Below are 17,769 nucleotides of genomic sequence, written 5' to 3' on the forward strand. Positions count from 1 at the left end.
CTGTGGTTTGCCATAACATCGCCATATAACTCATTGTCCTAGGTGTTTACTTTTTATTATCTTTATATTTTCGACCTACTTTTGCAACTTATTTTCTTAAGATTGTTTATATTTGCACCACAAGACACCAAATCAAATTCAATCACAGTAAAGTTGGATAAAGCAGCTTCAATATACTACTTTGTATACAGATCCATACAGTACTGTGAATTCTTTGTCACATCTTACTGTAGCTTCATTTATTTAATGGGCCCATGTGAGCACAATATACGATTACAACTACATTAGAACATTCAGGCACCGGATTACGTAATATTGCAGGACTGAGTTGACTACTTTGATCCAAGTACAAATGCAAATTGGCAAACAAGAGATTTGCAGGGAATTTGATTACCAGCTGCTACTGAACCGGAGACTTTTGTTGTATATATTAATTCATAATCTCCTATACTCCCTTTGAGAGTTGAAAACAATGGCACAAAATCTGTTCACTTGGTATGTGCTTCTTTGTTTTAGATGTATATTAAATAAATAAATAAATGGATTGCTCAAATACTAGACAACCTTTTTTCACTGCAGAGGGTTTGACCGTGTCGCAGTATGAAAAGCACAGGTGTAAATCGTGAAGGTAACGATGGCTGAATTGCTGTTGTGATTAAGCTACAGCCCTGCTAAACGGACCCCTTTAATACCGTTCCTTAAATGTTGACACAAACCTGTATTTAAAATGAAAGTCAGCCATCAGTGTAAAAAACAAAACAGGAAAAACGTTTAATGATGCAAGCTCACAGTTACAGGCTATGTTTGTGTGACTAGGGGAAAGTGCCACATTGATGGTTGGTGACATGTGGTGATGGATGCATTTTCAAAACTAAATTCGTAACCCCAGAAAACTCCTGCATTTACTGCATGCCAGAGACAGAATGTCCTTTGACCAAAAAATCCCTCGGTTGTCCAAGAGGTACCTGCCTTTGGTTTCAGTGCATGAAACATACAAAGAACTGACAAAAACATACTGGAAAAAAAAAAACGACAGCAATAAACCACACATCATTATTTTAAAGACTTCTTTCCTGGTATGAAATCAAATCAGAAATGTACAACAAAACTGGAAGAGTCAGACCAAGGAAACTTTTCAGTTGAAGGTTAAACCGTTTCTTTGAAAATAAAGCCTTTGAGTTGAATTTAATTCATGCAGTTTGCCGATTCAGACACCGGACTCTTTATCTATGCATGTTACTTCTAGATCACTGTGGCACACAACTACGCTTTTACCTTTCCCAAAATATTAACGATAATAATTATAATAATGTACGCGCACACACACAATCATACTTTCCAAACCAACTTCACTACTCAAGACATTTGAGCCAGTTGGGGCTTAAGAGCAAAGTCAAGGAGCAGAACCGCATGTGATGTGGAAATCATAACGTTTTTTTAAAAAAAGAAGAAGATTTGTGAAGCAAATTTGGGGGTAAGCTGGGATGATAGCATGAAGGTAACATGGATAGGCTTGGTAACCTATAATGTCCCCATCCATCGACTGAAATTATATTACATATCCTCCACCCCGCTACTTCTCCACTGCTGTTAATCCACACCCCACTTCCATTCTCCCCTCCATTGCTCGTTTCTTCTCCCTGGTATCACTGCACAGCCTGTTCGTTGGCAGTGCTACCGGAGTCCTGGGGCTTCATCACATCAGGGAGTTCTGGGGGGCTGGAGAAGGCCTCGACGTGCAGCTGTTCGAACATCTCATCTGAGAGGCGGAGAACACAAGGAAACATTAGCCCCATTGTGACAGAGGTGTAGCATGTGGCTACATCAGCCATGTCGAAAAGTTGCTGCAGTGAACATTTCCTGTGACACGGTTTAAGGGTGAGTATTTCAAAGCTTGAAAGTAAAAGGAACAAAAGGATCTTGATCTAAAAAGTTAGACAGAGTATATCGTAAAAATTTGTTTGATAAGAAATGCCTTCTGGGTGGCACTATACAGTTTTGGATCATCATAGTTAGCTTGAAATTAACACTAACAACAGCAAAGAAGAAGAGAAATCCTGGATGCTTAAACCACATACAAATAAATCCAACATACCGTTTATGCGGAATGCCAGACCGACTGTAGCTGGGGCTTGAGGTCTGGCAGTCTGGTTGGTGAATCCGCAGTCACCAAGAGTTTTACTGTCCTCTAGCGACTGGTCATCCTATGGAGCAAAAGTTGAGAGAGTCTCAGGATCAGCAGTGACTTAAAATAAATGAATTTGCGTAAATAGATATAAAGAGAGTGTGTGAGACATGTCCAAAGAATTTTAAGTCACCTTTGGATAATACAAGTTACATGATACCACCAGCACCCACACAATTGAGATGCTGTGACTAAGCCCTAAACTCACTTTGTACAGTCTCTGGTCCTCAGGTGGTCTCTTAAGAATTCCTTCAACAATACGCTTCAGCTCATACACAGTGGTGGACTCCTTGGCATCTGTGAAGATTGTGGTCTTGTGACGCCGGATCATTAAGAACACGTCCTGCAAGAAAGTGGGCCGAGAATGTTACGTTAAAAACTATGCTAACGGCAACTTGATTGCTTGATTTATATGAGGGCTTGAAGTGAGTTCTAAACAACATTACGTTCAATTTAACATGGGATTAAACAGGAACGCTGTTTATGTGTTTCATCTTACACCCCTTTACTTGACAAAACATCTCAGGAGACAAAGTAAATGTCCATCTGAGAGTTGTTTGAAACACTATTTTAACATGTATGTATGTAGCGTCACACTAAACATGTATTTAGGCTTAACCAATTAAGCAACAGCAAGTCTTATTGAGTTGGTAGTGTGTCAAGAAGAGGTGTACTCAGATCTTGTACTTAAAATAGAAACAACATTGTAGGAATGCTGTTACAAGTAAAGGTCCTGCATTCAAAATGTTACTCAAGTAAAAGTAAAACAGTATCAGCATCAACATATTCTTTAAAAACCAAAAGTGAAAGTACTCATTATGCAAAAAGGACATTTTAGACTATCTATTATGTGTTGATTGAAGTTATTGATGCATTAATGCATTCTAATGCATCAATAAAGCTGGTAAAGGTGCAGCTAGTTTGACTTACATTGATGCTGCAGGGTAGCTTGTGAATTTCACTCCAGGTGTAACTAAAGTCTTTTTTAAGTGTTGATTATTCACATTATTAATCCAAGACTGCAAATAGCTAAATATATAAAATAAAGTACAAGTACCTCAAATTTGAGATTAAGTACAGTACTTGATTAAATGTACTTCGTTACTTTACACCACTTGTGGTTTTATGGAAAAATTGACACGACAACATTGATTAATAAGCTAGCCATAATTACCAACCAGTCTTAAGTTATTTAACGCTGAGCTAACGCAAAGATAGCCACAAAAAACAGCCTTGAGATGTTGGTGAATCAAAATTAAGACTGACAGTTAAATAAATAGACAAAAAAGGTCTGACAACGACGGTATATGTTCAGCTAAATGGGTTAGTTGGGCTTATATTACATATCTTCCAAGGTTAGCCAAGCTAAATTACACCGAAAGCTAACGTTAGATGAGAAGGCAAAGCTAACATAGCTTAGCATTAGCTGGCTAGCACAGACAAACGGATATAAACATTTCTATACCCGTCGGTTTCTTCTGTTAATACATGGCTAATACGTTTCGACAAAGCGCTAAACGTTCACTCAGTGATTGTATTCAGACACTCAAGCTCACAAACGGGTCGATAATAATAGGAAAAGTTACCATTTCAAGTGGTCAGCTAGCTAGCCAGTTGCGCCAGCCCTGTGTTGTGCAGCAGAACCCAGACGGCACCGCTAGCGGATGTTGCGCAATTCTGACCAGCTTTCCGCATTCACGTAAGAAAGGAACGCAACACTACGTAAACATTTCAGAATTTGGCGCGACGTATTTACATGTTTGAAGGGTGTACGAGCGAGCAGTTTGATTTGGACACAACGACTTTCTGAGTCTCTGTTTTGAAGACGGACCGTCGTTATTACTGGAATATGGTATGTGTGATAAAGTAACTTGAATAGTATGTTAAGGCTGAGCTGTCACCTTCAGGGTGTTATTTGCTTACAGGTTAGCTAGCCAGCTAGTTTATGTTGTTATGTTGTTGACTGGGTCCGCCCTTACTTAAATGTTAGCCTACATGCTGTCGAGGTGACATTTGTCAGTAATGGCAAAGAGTAGCTTTTATGTTAACGTTAGCTAAGTAAAGTAGTTGAAATAAATATTAATTTAACCTGTTTGACATCAAATGTGTTGTGTGTGTCTCCTGTCTGTGTCTGTGGGCTACTTTGCCTCTGTTGCAAGTAGGTAGGATGGATTACTTCTCCCTCATTTTAGCACTTTGACTTGAACTGTCAGCAAAGTCTGTTATTGTTTAATGGTTTTCTTTTCAATGTTGCAGCTCACTATTTCCCAAGAAAGGAGCTGAAAAAGTCCCTACACAATGTCCGTGGCTGTGGAAACCTCAGTGTCCAGGATGTCTCTCCCTGTTCCCTCCCACTTCTCCCATGCAGAGCAGTCATTCTCCCTCAAAAAGCGTCGTCTCCCTTTTTCCTCATCATCAAATTCCAACTTGTATGACTGTTCCCCTGCCCACCTCGCACACTCTCTGCCCCCGCTGCCGCCTTCCAAGGGATGCCCCCCCCTGAGCAGGATATTCCTCCAGCAGTCCATCCCCTGGACACCTCTGTCTGGTTCACTTAGCAAGTCTCCCCCTCCAAATGCTGTTTATGATCCCACAAAACAGCAGTCCTATTTCAATCAGTGCTACACTAATTTGGGCCTGCTGGGACGAGGTTCTTTCGGAGAGGTCTACAAGGTGATTAAGGAAAAAATAGGAAATGCTTGTACTGAATTATATGTTTCATAACCTGTGAAAAAAGGAAAATTCAGCTTTTTAAAGAATCATTTTGTGAGAAAGTTGCCATTAGATACTCAAGTTTAAGACAGTAGACAATAAATACAAATAAATGTGGGCACTAACTTGAGGAACGAACAGTCTAAGCATTTCCTCTATTTTTCTAGGTGAAAAGCTACTTGGATGGCCATCAGTATGCAGTCAAGCGCTCTGCTCATCGCTTTAGGGGCAACAGTGAGAGGAACCGGAGCATGAGGGAAGCCAAGAACCATGAGCGCCTCTGTCCTCACCCTCACATCCTGGATTTTGTGGCAGCATGGGAGGAGTGTGGCCGACTGTACATCCAGACAGAGCTGTGCAGCACCAGCCTGCTGCTCCATGCTGAGAACCAGCCTCCTGGACCAGGTCTTGATACCTGTATTTTGCTTCATGTATTTAGTTTTCTAAAACATTTTCAAATCCCAATATATTGACACCTGCTCTAACATTTCTATCCAGATGAGCCTGCAGCATGGGCCTACCTGTGCGACCTCCTCTCGGCTCTGCAACACTTGCACTCGCTTGGATTTGTGCATCTGGACCTCAAACCCGCCAATGTCCTCATTACTGACTCTGGCCGCCTGAAGCTGGCGGACTTCGGTCTGCTGTTTGAGCTCAAGCAGAAGGACACAGGGTCTGTAGAGGGAAAGGGAAAGACGACGTCCAGGAGGGGGATCCCAGATACATGGCCCCTGAGCTGCTGCGAGGGGAGTATGGACCCGCTGCAGATGTTTTCAGGTACAAAACACATACATGAAAACAAATATTCCAAAATGATTGCTTTGATTAACTTAGTGCTTAAAAATCATTGACTCCTCATTTAGTTTGGGTGTGTCTATTCTGGAGCTGGCCTGTAATATGGAAGTTCCCAATGGAGGGGAGGGCTGGCAACAGCTCCGACAAGGCTGCCTCCCCTCAGAGCTCACCAGTGGTAAGATCCACCTTGTTTTAAGTCATTTAACACATCACATTATCTTTAAACATATTACTGGTACTTACCATTTCTACCTGTTTTCCCAGGCCTGTCAACTGAGCTTCAAGCAGTGCTGCGGATGATGTTGGCCCCGGAGCCAGCTGAGAGGCCGACAGTCTCTGAGCTCCTGTCTCTCCCCTCTGTGAGGAAACACAGGTGGAGGAGGCGCATCTATCTTATGGTGGCGGAGACAGCACTGACACTGCTCTCCTTCTGTCAGGTAATGTGTCGATACAAAACACAGTGTGCTATAAAGTTACATGGATTAAAAATCTGTTTGGGGACTCTTTCCAGTCCCAGAGTCTACGTCATATATCGCAAACCTGAAACAGAAATTGTGCTATTCACGAGTCTTAAAAGTTAATTTGTTTCTGCTCTTTTCCTCATAGTTGGTTGTGTGCTTTGGGTGCAGACTGCTGTCCTCACTTCACTTGTCCTTTCTGCCTCACTGGTCAAAGCCAGCTCCCAGCACTCCTCCGAAGGGGAGCTGGGACAAAGATTTAACTCTGCCGCTCAGTGCCATGCATGCTGACTCTGGGAGCCCAGAGGACGATGCAGTGTTTCTGTTGGATCACATGGGCGTGGAGCTCTCCCCCACCTTCTCACACAGGTAGAGAATCAAAGCTTGGTTTTTGTGTATGTCTTAGAAATACACCGATCAGTCTTCTATTTTTTAGTCTCGTACATCCATGTTGCACACATTTTTGGAGGTAATGTAACTAATTTAATAATCAATGTGTTATTATGAACAAACAGATGAATTTATATTTTCTGTCAAAATTAGATAACAGAAATGTGTATGCTTTCATAATTTTCATTTCAGTTCATAATACTTTTTAAAGAAAACTAGAAAAGGCTCAATTCTGATACCACAGGTCAGAAATAAAACAAAAATCAGAATAATTCCAGAAAATTGCAATCTATGCATCACTACAAGAAAGATCGAGGAAGTGAAAACAATAAAAATGTCTTCGTTCTGAACATGATGTCCCCCCCCCCTCTCCACAGGGTAAGACTGTCTGTCGAAAGCACATCCACTCCTCTTCCAAGATCCCCCAGACGAAGTCCTGCCCACACACCCACCCTCTCTAACCTGGGGGATTGGTCCTCCTGTAACCTGGCACAGACCCCATCCAGCATCCACTCCAATGGCTCCTGCCACACACTGACACCCAGTGCTAACTTCTTACACACGGAGCTGTTTGCAGAGAGCATTAATGAAAACTCCACGCCGAGCCCGCACTCTGTAGCCAACAAGTCCTCGCAGCGACGCAGCTGGGCCCGAACAGAGGAGGCTTTACCCCGACCCAACTTTGAACCAAAGAACCTGCTCAGTCTGTTTGAGGATACAACTGTAGAGCCATGAACAAAACACTGCCAGTTTACTTTAAGGGGTGACAGTGTTTTCGATTTAAAATGTCAGGTTAAAGGGAACTTGTGTTTGAATGTACTTTACTCTGTACGAACTGCCATTTTGCCTTAGTCTTACAACAGCTTCTTTTAACGTGTACTTGAAAAAAAAAACTATTTAGGGAAAAGGGTTGAATGTATAATCAGACTTTCAAAGCACTTTTTATGTTTGTGTGAAGTGCAATCTGTTGCTGAAATGACAAGTCATGATGTTTTGTGAATGTAAGTTATCATTAGCTTGGTTTACTCTGAGTCATTTACCTCATGAGTCACAGAACAAAATAAAACAAAGAGAAAAACATCGTTTACACACTGTGTGCCGTGTGTGTTGGTTTTTGGATAGCTCAACACGTTTTTCCCTCAGTAACAGGAGTCAGTGATGGGATATAAATGAGAAAAAAGCAGAGGATGAACGAATGGACCGAAGATGCACTCTGGATGTACGCGTACTCACCAGTAGATGGCAGTGTCGCACTTCCCGCTGGATGTGAGTCGCCTTAAAAACCGAGGAAGCGAAGGCATTGGATGGTCTTTGTACACGGTACACTCATCTATTCAAATATTTACTTTTAACAAACCCTTTTTAAGTTTACTGCTCCCTTTATCTTGTGGAAAAGCTACATCCATACTGCAAAATGGACTTCCGGTCAATGTCCTGAAAGGCATTTCCGCCGAAGTGTGAATGTAAACAATGAGCGCTTTCCTCTGGATCACTACAAGATAACCTGGGAATCATCAGACAGTGCGACAACATTAAACCTGGTTACATAAGGTTCAAGGTATGCTGCTTTTTCTTTTATCAAAACTGGTTACGATTATAAGTTATAGGAGCCCGTGATCAAGATCAGTTTGTAGGATACATCTGTGATATTGGACGGAAGCATGTTGCTCCTGCAAAAATGTATGACACATTCACTCATCTGTTCTTATGTTCCGTCAAAAAGGCTCAGCCAATGAAGATGTCCAAAATTGAACGTCTGAATGCCCGAGTGGAGAAGCTGCTGTGTGAAGCTGTGAAGGAGGTTCTTGAGGCAGTGAAGGACACTGTATCAGAGTATCAGGAGAAAACTGCCAGAACACAGAGAGAGAACCAGAGTCTGAAGAGGAAGTTGCAGGGGCTCCAGGAGAAGTTACAACTGGAAAGCAATGGTATTCCATATCAGGGTCCAGCAATATTGAACTTGTTTGATTCAAATGTTGACTGAGTTTTTATTTTTTGTGCTTTGTCAACTTTGATTTTGTGCAGGAACAGTGCCACAACTGCCCCATTTGCGTCTGATCGAGCAGAGACAGAAAGAGCAGTTGGGAGAGGACATTGAACTCATCACCTCTGATGAGGACATCGCTGTAATCTGTCCTTCGTATTCCTTCGAAGACCCTGACCGTGAAGCATCCATCACACCGTTTGCTGCCCCATGTCTTACCCCTGGAGCCAAGACACAAACTGATTTAGGTGGTGATGACCTGAACAATTTAAGAGCTCTTCGTACAGAAACTGATAATAGACTGGACATTTCGAACCCTGTAGATCTTATTGATGTGGACACCCTCCCTGAAAACAGACAGAAAATAAAAATAGAGCCTACATCGGATGAAGACGGCATACACACCACAAATTATTTTTATGATGATGCAAGTACAAGCGCTGCATCCTCACAAAGACTAAATTCAGAACATCCTCAAGGCCATTCAGTCTTCAGTTTGGAGAAAAATGGCACAGAAGAGCCACCATCCCAAATAAACAACAACGCAAACCGTTTCAGTACAAAAGAACAACACACCAATCACACAAAAGCAGGGGCTTCATGCTCAAGAGTGTCCCAGAGAAATGTCAGGAATCCTTACTGCTGCTTGCTCTGTGGCCGCACGTTCAGACACGCAGGTGACTACAAGAAACACAACAGGGTTCACACGGGGGAGAAGCCGTACTGCTGCTCGGTGTGCGGGAAATGCTTTAGTCAGTCCGGCTACCTGACCGTGCATCTGCGCTACCACACAGGAGAGAAGCCATTTGCCTGCAGTCTCTGTGGCAAAAGTTTTAGTCACTCTAGTAACCTGAAGAAACACCAGCAAACTCATCTGTGAGGCTTCTATTGCCAGTCTTTCTTTAAACATAGGTTATGGAAATTGAGAGCTGGACAATGAAAAAGGCTGCATCTCAGTTAGCTACAGAAATGATAGAAAATGAGAGTCCTTGATTCCCAAAGTTAAAGGTATGGTCACTCTGTGGTGAGATAATAAGCAGATTGCCATCTTACTGTCTTTAGAAAGTGTTGCAATTTCAAGAATGTTACATGGAAAAATATGTATGCCTCCTTTACAAAGATATAAAGCTTATTGTAGTACAGTAGGCCTGTATGCCAATTTTTGAAGTATCAAGCGCCCTTTCTTATTTCCTACAATTCCTGCCATACTACTTTTTGTCCAATTTCCAAATCAAATGAAAGTGTGGTTCTTCTTGTTTAAGTCTTGTGTATTGCCAACCAAATGACATTTTAATAATCAAAAAAATATGAATCTCTCAAGTAAAACCAAACATTGTTAACCTAAAAACTAGATTTTGCATGCTAGCAAGTTACTGATGTTTATTCAGTCCTACTACTGTAATATAATTTACAGTTTACATTGCTCTACTTCAACAAGTTGTTCTCAGGTTGTGTTGTGATGTAGGAGTACCTTTATAGACGTTTTACTCTTTTATTGGCTGTATGATGTAACAGGACAATAAAGATGTTTTAAATATATGATTTGAAGCAACAGAAGAATTCAATAGAAGGTGAAATGCTCAAGGTCAGATGTCGATCTTTTATTTTGAAAATCAGCTCACAGCGGATGTAGTTCGTCGCTTCCGGAAAAGGCGAATTATGTTGTTATGTCTCCTTCCGATTGATGGTTGTATTGTTCACAATGTTCCTGTAATTGTTTTCACAGTTTGAATTGTGTGGAAATAACCTACACGTATTGTAAACACAGTAACCACATTACGTGTTTATTGGAAGGGAAAACGATAGCGGAAACGTACGGAGCTAACGTTAGCTACATGACCACGACTAGCCTGCAGGTACAGCTCCTCTAAATTTAAGCTTAACTAAGGAACTGAAAGCAGCTTTAATAGTTATTAACACTTGTGTGAATACGTCTGCTTTGATTTTAATTTTAAACAAACCTCAAACTCTTATTTACACTCACTGTTTAACAAAACACAACTGACTAGATTGTCACTTGGCAAACATTTCACTGTAATAAATACAATGCTGACTGTACAACTAAACTACCTATATTTCATTTACATAGCTATTAATCTAAATGGTTTTAAACCTTATACAAGCAAGCCAAAATAGTACAAACGAAAATGAGTGTATTATATAGGGTAACATGTATTAGCTATAAACGACATTGTCACAACACAGAATAGATTTTAAATGCCTTTTTGAATTTAAAGAATATTGGAATACTTTTTAGAAATGTGTTATGTTTCCCTGGTTTAATACACCAATACATTTGACATGTTTTTGATTCAGAACTGTAGGATTGAGAGTTGTTACACAGCACTGATTGTGAAACATTTCTTTATAAAGTAGCAGTCATTTCTTACCCTGAGTCTTGTCTAGTTTCAGGATGTCTAAAATTGAACGTTTGAACGCTCGTGTGGCCAAGCTCCTGACTGAAGCGGTGCAGGAGGTTCTGGAGGTGGTGAAGGAGACGGTGTCCGAGTTCCAGGAGAGAACTGCAAGAACACAGAGGGAGAACGATAGCCTGAAGAGGAGGCTGCAGGAGCTCCAGGAGAACATAACAAAAGAGAGTATAGGTTGGTACTAAGTGGATTTCCTTGAGTCGTTATAGATACATTACTACTTATGGGTTTACGTGTAATGTTAATGATGAGTAACCTATATAAATTAAAACACTTTTTCTCTTTTGCTGTTGATTTTCTAGATGTGTTACCTACAAGTTGTCCGTTACCTGAAGAAAAAGAAGACAATCCAAATCAAAAGCAGGATTTGGGGTTTTCCTTGAGGCAGGACCCAACTCTTGCAGAGCAAAAACAGAACCACACAAATGAACATAATGTGAAGCAGGAATCGCAAAAAAAGGAGAGCTACGTCAACACTGAATTACAAACTGAATCCAACTCAACTCAAATAACAGAAGATTGCCTAGTACAACCAGAGGAGGTGGCACACATTATTGAGGAAGCAGTCACTGTTCAGACATTGCACAATGAAAACAGAGACCTCAGTGCAGTCACATCCTATAACGGGTGCACCCTTCTCTGCAGCACCTCACTCGGGGTTAGCCTGGCAGTTATCAAAAAAGAATCAGAACTAACAGAGTGCCTAACCACAGAACCACAATCTATCCAAGAACACTATAGGGGTGTGGATTTAAGCTGCAACTCTTCTCGTCAGAACTCTGTTGAAACACACCGACCACAAGTCAGTACCGAAACTAAAGGACGTGTTTTTGTCCACTCAAATAATTCCATACAAAGGAGGCATGGCTTCGCAAAAACCAACAGGGGTGCATTCGATGGGAGAAGAATCCGGATGGAGCACTTCAGGGGAGAAGAATCCCATGTGTGTGTTGTGTGTGGAAAGACATTCAGCAGGGTGGGGAACTTGAGAATCCACCAGCGTTGTCATACGGGAGAGAAGCCGTATGGCTGCGTTCAGTGTGGGAGACGTTTCAGTCAGGCGGGAGACCTGAAAAAACACAAGAGGGTCCACACAGGGGAGAAACCATACTACTGCAACCAGTGTGGGAAGAGCTTCAGCCGGGGGGAGAATTTGAAAAGACATCAGAAGATCCACATTGGGGAGATTTTACAGTTACAGCAAGTGTGGACTGAGCAACAGGAATGATTTTCATATAACACTGAATTGAGCACACTTACCTTGTGGAACTAATTTAGAGGCTAGTCACTTTAAATCTTTTTGCTGTCATGATGGGCTGCAGAAGGAAATACAGTTCTGGAAAAAATTAAGAGACCACTCCAAATTGTTATTAAATCTTTATCTCTACATGTATGGCAGCCATTCCAGTGTCTGTTGAATTCAGACACAGAGAAGAGTTGTCAGTATTTTATAGAATACAATAAATAAATGCATTTAACTCGAAGACATACATAGTAAAACCAGAGGAACTGATAATGTGGTCCTCATCTTTTTCCGGAGCTGTAACCTATCAGAAATTCTACAGCTTTGCAATTAAAGATTCACTGATATAATTATAAATAATGAGCTTGGACCTTAAGCAACTACTAAATGTTAGCATCACTCAATAGTTAAATTGTCGTATATTATGACACTTGGCATTAATGATCTCTCTTCATACAAAGGCCATTTATAACAATATGACAATTATTGTACACATGGCAATGTTGAAAAGAACAAATCGTCAAAGGGGCAGTTTTAATCTCATAAGATGACAGTGTGATGTTTAGTGTAACATCTCTTTTTCCCCATGCACAGAAGGAGTTGTCTCACTTTAAATAAGTGGTGAAGACAATTGTTGAATGCAATTCTGAAGAATGGTTGTCCTTACATTTGCCTGATTTTATAGAGTGATGGACGCTTGCTGTTGCTCGATATATTTATTGCAAATGCACCTAGGTATGTAGTGGAAAAGCCAGGAAAATGGAAATTTCACAGCCAACCAATAAATGTATTTATTATCACCTCAAACGGCTCAGTGATTGACTGTCTTCCACAAGACTCATGTAATCGAAAGCCTGTTAAAGTAGCTGCGGGTGTATTAAAAAATAACAATAACACAAACATCATTTTACACCCCCTTGTGGATGTGTGTCATATAAACCTTGAGTCCTTGTATCATGCTGCTATGTGTGAGAAACTAACAGATGCATCTATTTGACTTCACACAGAAGATGTTAGGGATTTTTACAAGTAATACAAACCATGGACTGACCGCCAAAACCTGCGCATCAACATTATTTAGCACACATGGTAGCATCATAGACTATATATCAAGGTAGTATCTGAGTTACCACAGTTCCTTGTATAAATTAAATGTGAATTACTCTATGAAGATTGAATATGCAACATCAACAGTAAATAATTGACTATTTTCAAAAAAAGAGGCACAATGCTCACTTTCTTTGCTTTTTATTGACCCTAACATCCCATTTTTGTGAAGTTGACACCTTAAGGGCCTTGAGGGAATTTCTTCAGATCTTTAACAAACTGCCATTTTGATTTGATTTTGATAAAGATCCATACGAGCCACAACATAATAATGCAGTCTGCTTTGGTACATTTCTAAACTCCCAAGTCTGTAATGAGTAAATGAACTAAACCAGCTGATACAGTTTCTACGGGTCACTTATAAGGGGCCACAGAGGGCTGATCCACATTTTCAGATGGTGATGCAGACTTGCTTTTATAAATGGTAGTTAAAGTAAATAAGTTATTCTCTAAAGAAAATCACCATGGAAAAAATATCTACGGGCAAGGTAATTTGTCTATTAATGAACCAAGTGCTTAGATCTGAAATATTGAGCCTAAAAATCACCTAGGATACTTCTTGTTTTTATTTTGAAATAAGTGAACGTATTGTTGAATTAGCCTATTGAACAGGCAGCTGCTCTGGTGCTGTTGACGTGGAGCTGCCTTACCTTACCTACCAGGAAGTGATTGACACACAGCCAGGAGGAGGAAACTGAAGCGGAGTTGCACACTTTGGAGAAAGGTGAGTAAACAAGGACCATGTGGAAGTCAAAACCAGTGTAATACTGCACTATTTCTCCAGTTGAAGTTAACAAAGTTACGAACTGAAACCGGAATTCATGACTCAGTTGTAAGTGTTATCGTGCAGCGGCGCAGCACAGGTTGTAAAAGACGCTACCGCCTTAAAAACGGTTAGCGAGTTATTAATGTCGGTCACTTTGGCACGTGTCCACATTAATATATTTAATGTTTTGTTGACTGTTAAAAAAAAAGTCTTAACATTATTGCATTACACGTAAATGGAACTCATTTTGCCCTACGGACACTTACTGTTTTACATAAAGCTCGTTAATATCTCTGTTTACATGAACATATCCGCAGTAATAAATGAGGAAGTAGGCTTAATTTAGTTTTGTCTTTGTTGCAGGCTCAGGTCAAAGCAGCCTGTGATGTTGAAATGAAGATTGATGAAAAAGTTGTCAGTTATTTTGAATCTTGCAACTCACCAGTCGACAAAGAAGGGTACCTCTCCAAGAAGGTATGACACGTTAGTAAAAAAAAAACATACGAACACTTAGGAATAGACCACTGTTTCTTTGCCTTTTTAATCATGAACAGGGGTCAAATTAAGTTTTAAAAACATACCCAACAATAACCACTTTGACTGTTATATTTCAAACTGTATCTCAATAACTTTATTAGCTACACCTGTTCAAAGCAAAGCTACAAAGTGCTTTGCAAGGGAAAAACAAGATTCAGTTATTGGAATGCTAAAAATGTAATAAAATCAGGCAGGAAAATAAAGGCATACATAAATTTACACACAAATACATAAATGTACTATTTTTATTTCACCAAATAAAGAAACCCCATGACATGACAATTGATCAATGTATGTATTTGTTTCATAATATAAGGATGTCAATCCACACAGCTTTTAAAACAATGTAATATTTCTAAACACATAGATAACAACATGAGCTAAAATGATTCTACTTCACTTTTTTGTCTGTAACGTTTAACCTCCCTTGGCTTCTTATTTCCCCACACTGTTATGCAAGACATTTAGTAAGTGAACAGTTTGTATGTGAGTCAGTAAGCTGCAGATTTCACAATTGTCTCACAGGGCGAGATAAAGACTTCCTATCAGAAGCGCTGGTTTGTGCTGAAGGGGAACCTCCTCTTCTACAAGGACAAGCCGGCGGACCGGGACGTGACAGGCGTGATTGTTCTGGAGGGCTGCACCGTCCAGCTGTGCGAGTCCGAGGAGCAGTTTGCCTTCTCGCTGGTGTGGAGCGAGCCGGGCCTGCGGACGTACAAGTTTGCCGCCGAGGACCAGGCGAGTCTGGAGAGCTGGATCAAAGCCCTGCTGTCAGCCAACCACAACTACCTGGCCCTGCTGGTGATGGACATGGAGAAGAAGTACAGAGGTGAGAGGCAGAAAAATCTGAGTGTGTGTCTTTGTGTCTGTGCAGTGTGCAAAAGAGAGCTGCCTTTTGTTCTGGAGAGCAGCTTGTCTGTTTGCAGTCTCCACATAAAATGCATACGTGTTGGTGAAATATATGCAAACATAAAGTCATAAAGTCCGTCTGTCAGCGGGGAAGGATCAGATTACTTTGAAATGTACGGTTACTTATTACATATTACATGTAGCTCTTTAACAGTAGTGATGTAATCCGCAACAGAAGTTATCAAACTTGAGTACTTTTGGATTACTTCAATGAAAATATTGCACCTCTTACTGAAAAAATGATAGCAGTTACAGAAATTGGAGTTCCACTTTTTCTATTAATTTAATTTAATTAAAATCCATTTTCAGCATTTACAGTTAGTACAAAGGGTGTAGTGTGTGTGCTCTACACATGTGGGAAGATGTTTTCTTTTGGTTACATTTTTGTTGCTGCTGTTTTTATTTTAAAGTCCAAATGGAGGACTTTGCTCTTGTGCAAAAAACACTCCATGAATTGTTGACATAAATTTTTAGCAAGCCGCACAGTGAGGCCAGTTTTTGTGCTCTGATTTTGCAGACTTGCCAGAAAATGAAGTGTACTCTAAAAAACAAAAAACAGATACCAGAGAAAATCAAAATAAACAAATAAAACTCCTCTACAAAAAGAGGACATTTTAATGAAGGCAGCTGTTGTTTATGTATTTATCTGTTTGCATTTGCTCTTTTTCAGATGCATTAGGCGAGTTCCCCGATGAACCAGGCAATCCCTTCACCACGCCAAATTTCAACACAGCAGAAGCCTTTCAGGTCGCACAGTCTTCAGCGATACCTTCGTTTCCAGCTGCAGGTGTAGCAGCGGGAGCCGGTCTGAGCTCCAATCAGATGCTCCAACCTCCGATCCTTTCCTCCAAATCAGCCAATAAAAGATCTCCAAAACTGTGGCCTAAGAGGAGCGCGAACGTGGTGCCTGTGAACACTCCTGCTCCAGTGTTAGGGGAGTGGTTAGGCGGCTGTTTAGGCACCAAGGAGGAATTCACCCAATTGCATGAGGATTTTGGAAAAGAGGTGAAGGAACTGATTGCTGGTTGGTCAAGAAGGGGACAAGGTGAAGAAGCTGCTGGGGTCGAAAACTTAATTGATTTTGGATAACGGGGGAGGGCATACAGGGTCTAAACCTTAGTATGTGTTGTTAATGTGTGTTTGCATTCCAAAGCTTTTATGTAAATAGGTTTTACAGCTACAACAGTAATTGTTAGGATATAATTGTATATATTTTTTGTTGTTGAAGGGTTTCTTTTTTTACTTATTTTATCATAGAGTCAATAAATGATTTCATGCTACACTGTTCTTTGTTGTTGTTGTTGTAACACCTATGTTGATTTATATATGTAATCTGTAGTCCTTTTAGTCTACATACACCCTCCTTTTAAGTCCTTGAATCCAGAACAATACCAGATGAGTTTAAGGTTACATGATAGTACAACATGTAAAACAGCATTTTAAATAGGTTTATGCCAGCACCTTAATTTAGAACAGCAACAAAGAGCTGCATTATTCGTGTCCTGTTACCAGAAATGAATCTACACCTGCCAGCCAATCAGAATCAAAAATGTTCTGTGGCCTTTAATCTATATTTAGGATCAGCGCAGACAAAACAACAGACATTGACATCACATCAATCATCAGGGTATAAAATGTATTGATATTAGAGGAGATTTGATAACTGACTTTCTTTACCGATGCCTTAATGACACTTTTTCTCCAACGTTTTTGATATACAACCATGCGTCTCTACAAAAAATGTCAAAAAATAATTGTCACAAATATGCAACGTTATGATTTCAAATCACAAACTGATAAAGGAATACTTAGACAGCATCACGACACAACTGATGACAGCTTTTTGCTTGACAGGCACTCGTGTTAAATACCAATATGAGGTTTAATAACAAGCTCTGTCATTCAGCATCACATGTTATTGATCACCTAACAACCCAATTTATATAAATATCAGGGACTTAATGTTCCTAACCACCTCAACTTAAAAGCAGCCTGTGTGGGTATTAAAAGGGCCAATGAGGCAAAGCTGGCCAAGAAGGGCGAAGTCTGTCAAATTTTAGAAGAGTCAAAATGGCTGGGAAAGAGAATGGCGGGGGGAGGCAGCGCTATTTCAGTCTCTACAGCTGTCTTGTTTTACGGTCTTTCAGAGAGCTTGGTCTCTTTCTGCCTCTGTCACCTTCAAGTCCAATACTTGAAGGGTGCTGCACGCAACATTTTCCATCAAGGATTTAACTTTTAGTTCTATTTCTTCACA

General features: G+C 40.4%; 5 protein-coding genes across 6 annotated transcripts; 4 read left to right on the forward strand and 1 right to left on the reverse strand.

Moving 5' to 3' along the window:
- Window positions 1-741: 741 nt before the first annotated feature.
- LOC134870933 (elongin-B) lies at window positions 742-4,010 on the reverse strand. Its single transcript, XM_063893466.1, has 4 exons — window positions 3,772-4,010; window positions 2,394-2,528; window positions 2,096-2,204; window positions 742-1,759 (listed from the first exon to the last, which is right to left on the reverse strand). The coding sequence occupies exons 1-4, from the start codon at window positions 3,772-3,774 to the stop codon at window positions 1,647-1,649; spliced, it is 360 nt and encodes a 119-aa protein (XP_063749536.1). The 5' UTR covers window positions 3,775-4,010; the 3' UTR covers window positions 742-1,646.
- On the forward strand, window positions 3,865-7,627 carry pkmyt1 (protein kinase, membrane associated tyrosine/threonine 1). Its single transcript, XM_063893458.1, is given in 9 exon segments — window positions 3,865-4,037; window positions 4,442-4,858; window positions 5,065-5,302; window positions 5,396-5,580; window positions 5,583-5,674; window positions 5,761-5,867; window positions 5,957-6,129; window positions 6,299-6,519; window positions 6,918-7,627. Coding segments are annotated over 8 exon segments (1,749 nt in total). The 5' UTR covers window positions 3,865-4,037; window positions 4,442-4,483; the 3' UTR covers window positions 7,276-7,627.
- A 189-nt stretch (window positions 7,628-7,816) lies between these two features.
- Window positions 7,817-10,021, forward strand: LOC134870931 (zinc finger protein 135-like). The gene is made up of 3 exons (XM_063893462.1): window positions 7,817-8,098; window positions 8,264-8,468; window positions 8,566-10,021. Exons 2-3 carry the CDS (start codon window positions 8,273-8,275, stop codon window positions 9,402-9,404), a joined length of 1,035 nt encoding a protein of 344 aa, XP_063749532.1. The 5' UTR covers window positions 7,817-8,098; window positions 8,264-8,272; the 3' UTR covers window positions 9,405-10,021.
- A 128-nt stretch (window positions 10,022-10,149) lies between these two features.
- Window positions 10,150-13,003, forward strand: LOC134870930 (zinc finger protein 436-like). Its single transcript, XM_063893461.1, has 3 exons — window positions 10,150-10,380; window positions 10,931-11,127; window positions 11,256-13,003. Exons 2-3 carry the CDS (start codon window positions 10,938-10,940, stop codon window positions 12,179-12,181), a joined length of 1,116 nt encoding a protein of 371 aa, XP_063749531.1. The 5' UTR covers window positions 10,150-10,380; window positions 10,931-10,937; the 3' UTR covers window positions 12,182-13,003.
- An 809-nt stretch (window positions 13,004-13,812) lies between these two features.
- LOC134870932 (sesquipedalian-1-like) lies at window positions 13,813-16,795 on the forward strand. Of its 2 annotated transcripts, none has more exons than XM_063893464.1 (4): window positions 13,813-14,027; window positions 14,433-14,543; window positions 15,132-15,435; window positions 16,186-16,795. In XM_063893464.1, exons 2-4 carry the CDS (start codon window positions 14,463-14,465, stop codon window positions 16,602-16,604), a joined length of 804 nt encoding a protein of 267 aa, XP_063749534.1. In that variant the 5' UTR covers window positions 13,813-14,027; window positions 14,433-14,462; the 3' UTR covers window positions 16,605-16,795. The 2 variants fall into 2 exon arrangements, with proteins under 2 accessions (XP_063749534.1, XP_063749535.1); XM_063893465.1 differs by lacking the exon at window positions 13,813-14,027 and adding an exon at window positions 14,056-14,196.
- Window positions 16,796-17,769: the final 974 nt, after the last annotated feature.

The sequence above is a fragment of the Eleginops maclovinus genome, chromosome 10 (genome assembly GCF_036324505.1).
Source record: "Eleginops maclovinus isolate JMC-PN-2008 ecotype Puerto Natales chromosome 10, JC_Emac_rtc_rv5, whole genome shotgun sequence".
Taxonomy (NCBI): Eukaryota; Metazoa; Chordata; class Actinopteri; order Perciformes; family Eleginopidae; genus Eleginops; species Eleginops maclovinus.

What these genes read in the sequence shown, in the direction of transcription:
- LOC134870933 (XM_063893466.1), bottom strand. An exon ending in AGGACCAGAGACTGTACAAA is followed by an intron (nt 2,205 to 2,393) that starts GTGAGTTTAGGG and finishes TTTGCTCCATAG; the next exon opens with GATGACCAGTCGCTAGAGGA. An exon ending in TCTGGCATTCCGCATAAACG is followed by an intron (nt 1,760 to 2,095) that starts GTATGTTGGATT and finishes TCCGCCTCTCAG; the next exon opens with ATGAGATGTTCGAACAGCTG.
- LOC134870931 (XM_063893462.1), top strand. Translation starts at nt 8,273, where the DNA reads ATGAAGATGTCCAAAATTGAACGTCTGAATGCCCGAGTGGAGAAGCTG. An exon ending in GTTACAACTGGAAAGCAATG is followed by an intron (nt 8,469 to 8,565) that starts GTATTCCATATC and finishes GATTTTGTGCAG; the next exon opens with GAACAGTGCCACAACTGCCC.
- LOC134870930 (XM_063893461.1), top strand. Translation starts at nt 10,938, where the DNA reads ATGTCTAAAATTGAACGTTTGAACGCTCGTGTGGCCAAGCTCCTGACT. An exon ending in CATAACAAAAGAGAGTATAG is followed by an intron (nt 11,128 to 11,255) that starts GTTGGTACTAAG and finishes TTGATTTTCTAG; the next exon opens with ATGTGTTACCTACAAGTTGT.
- LOC134870932 (XM_063893464.1), top strand. Translation starts at nt 14,463, where the DNA reads ATGAAGATTGATGAAAAAGTTGTCAGTTATTTTGAATCTTGCAACTCA. An exon ending in AAGGGTACCTCTCCAAGAAG is followed by an intron (nt 14,544 to 15,131) that starts GTATGACACGTT and finishes ATTGTCTCACAG; the next exon opens with GGCGAGATAAAGACTTCCTA. An exon ending in CATGGAGAAGAAGTACAGAG is followed by an intron (nt 15,436 to 16,185) that starts GTGAGAGGCAGA and finishes GCTCTTTTTCAG; the next exon opens with ATGCATTAGGCGAGTTCCCC.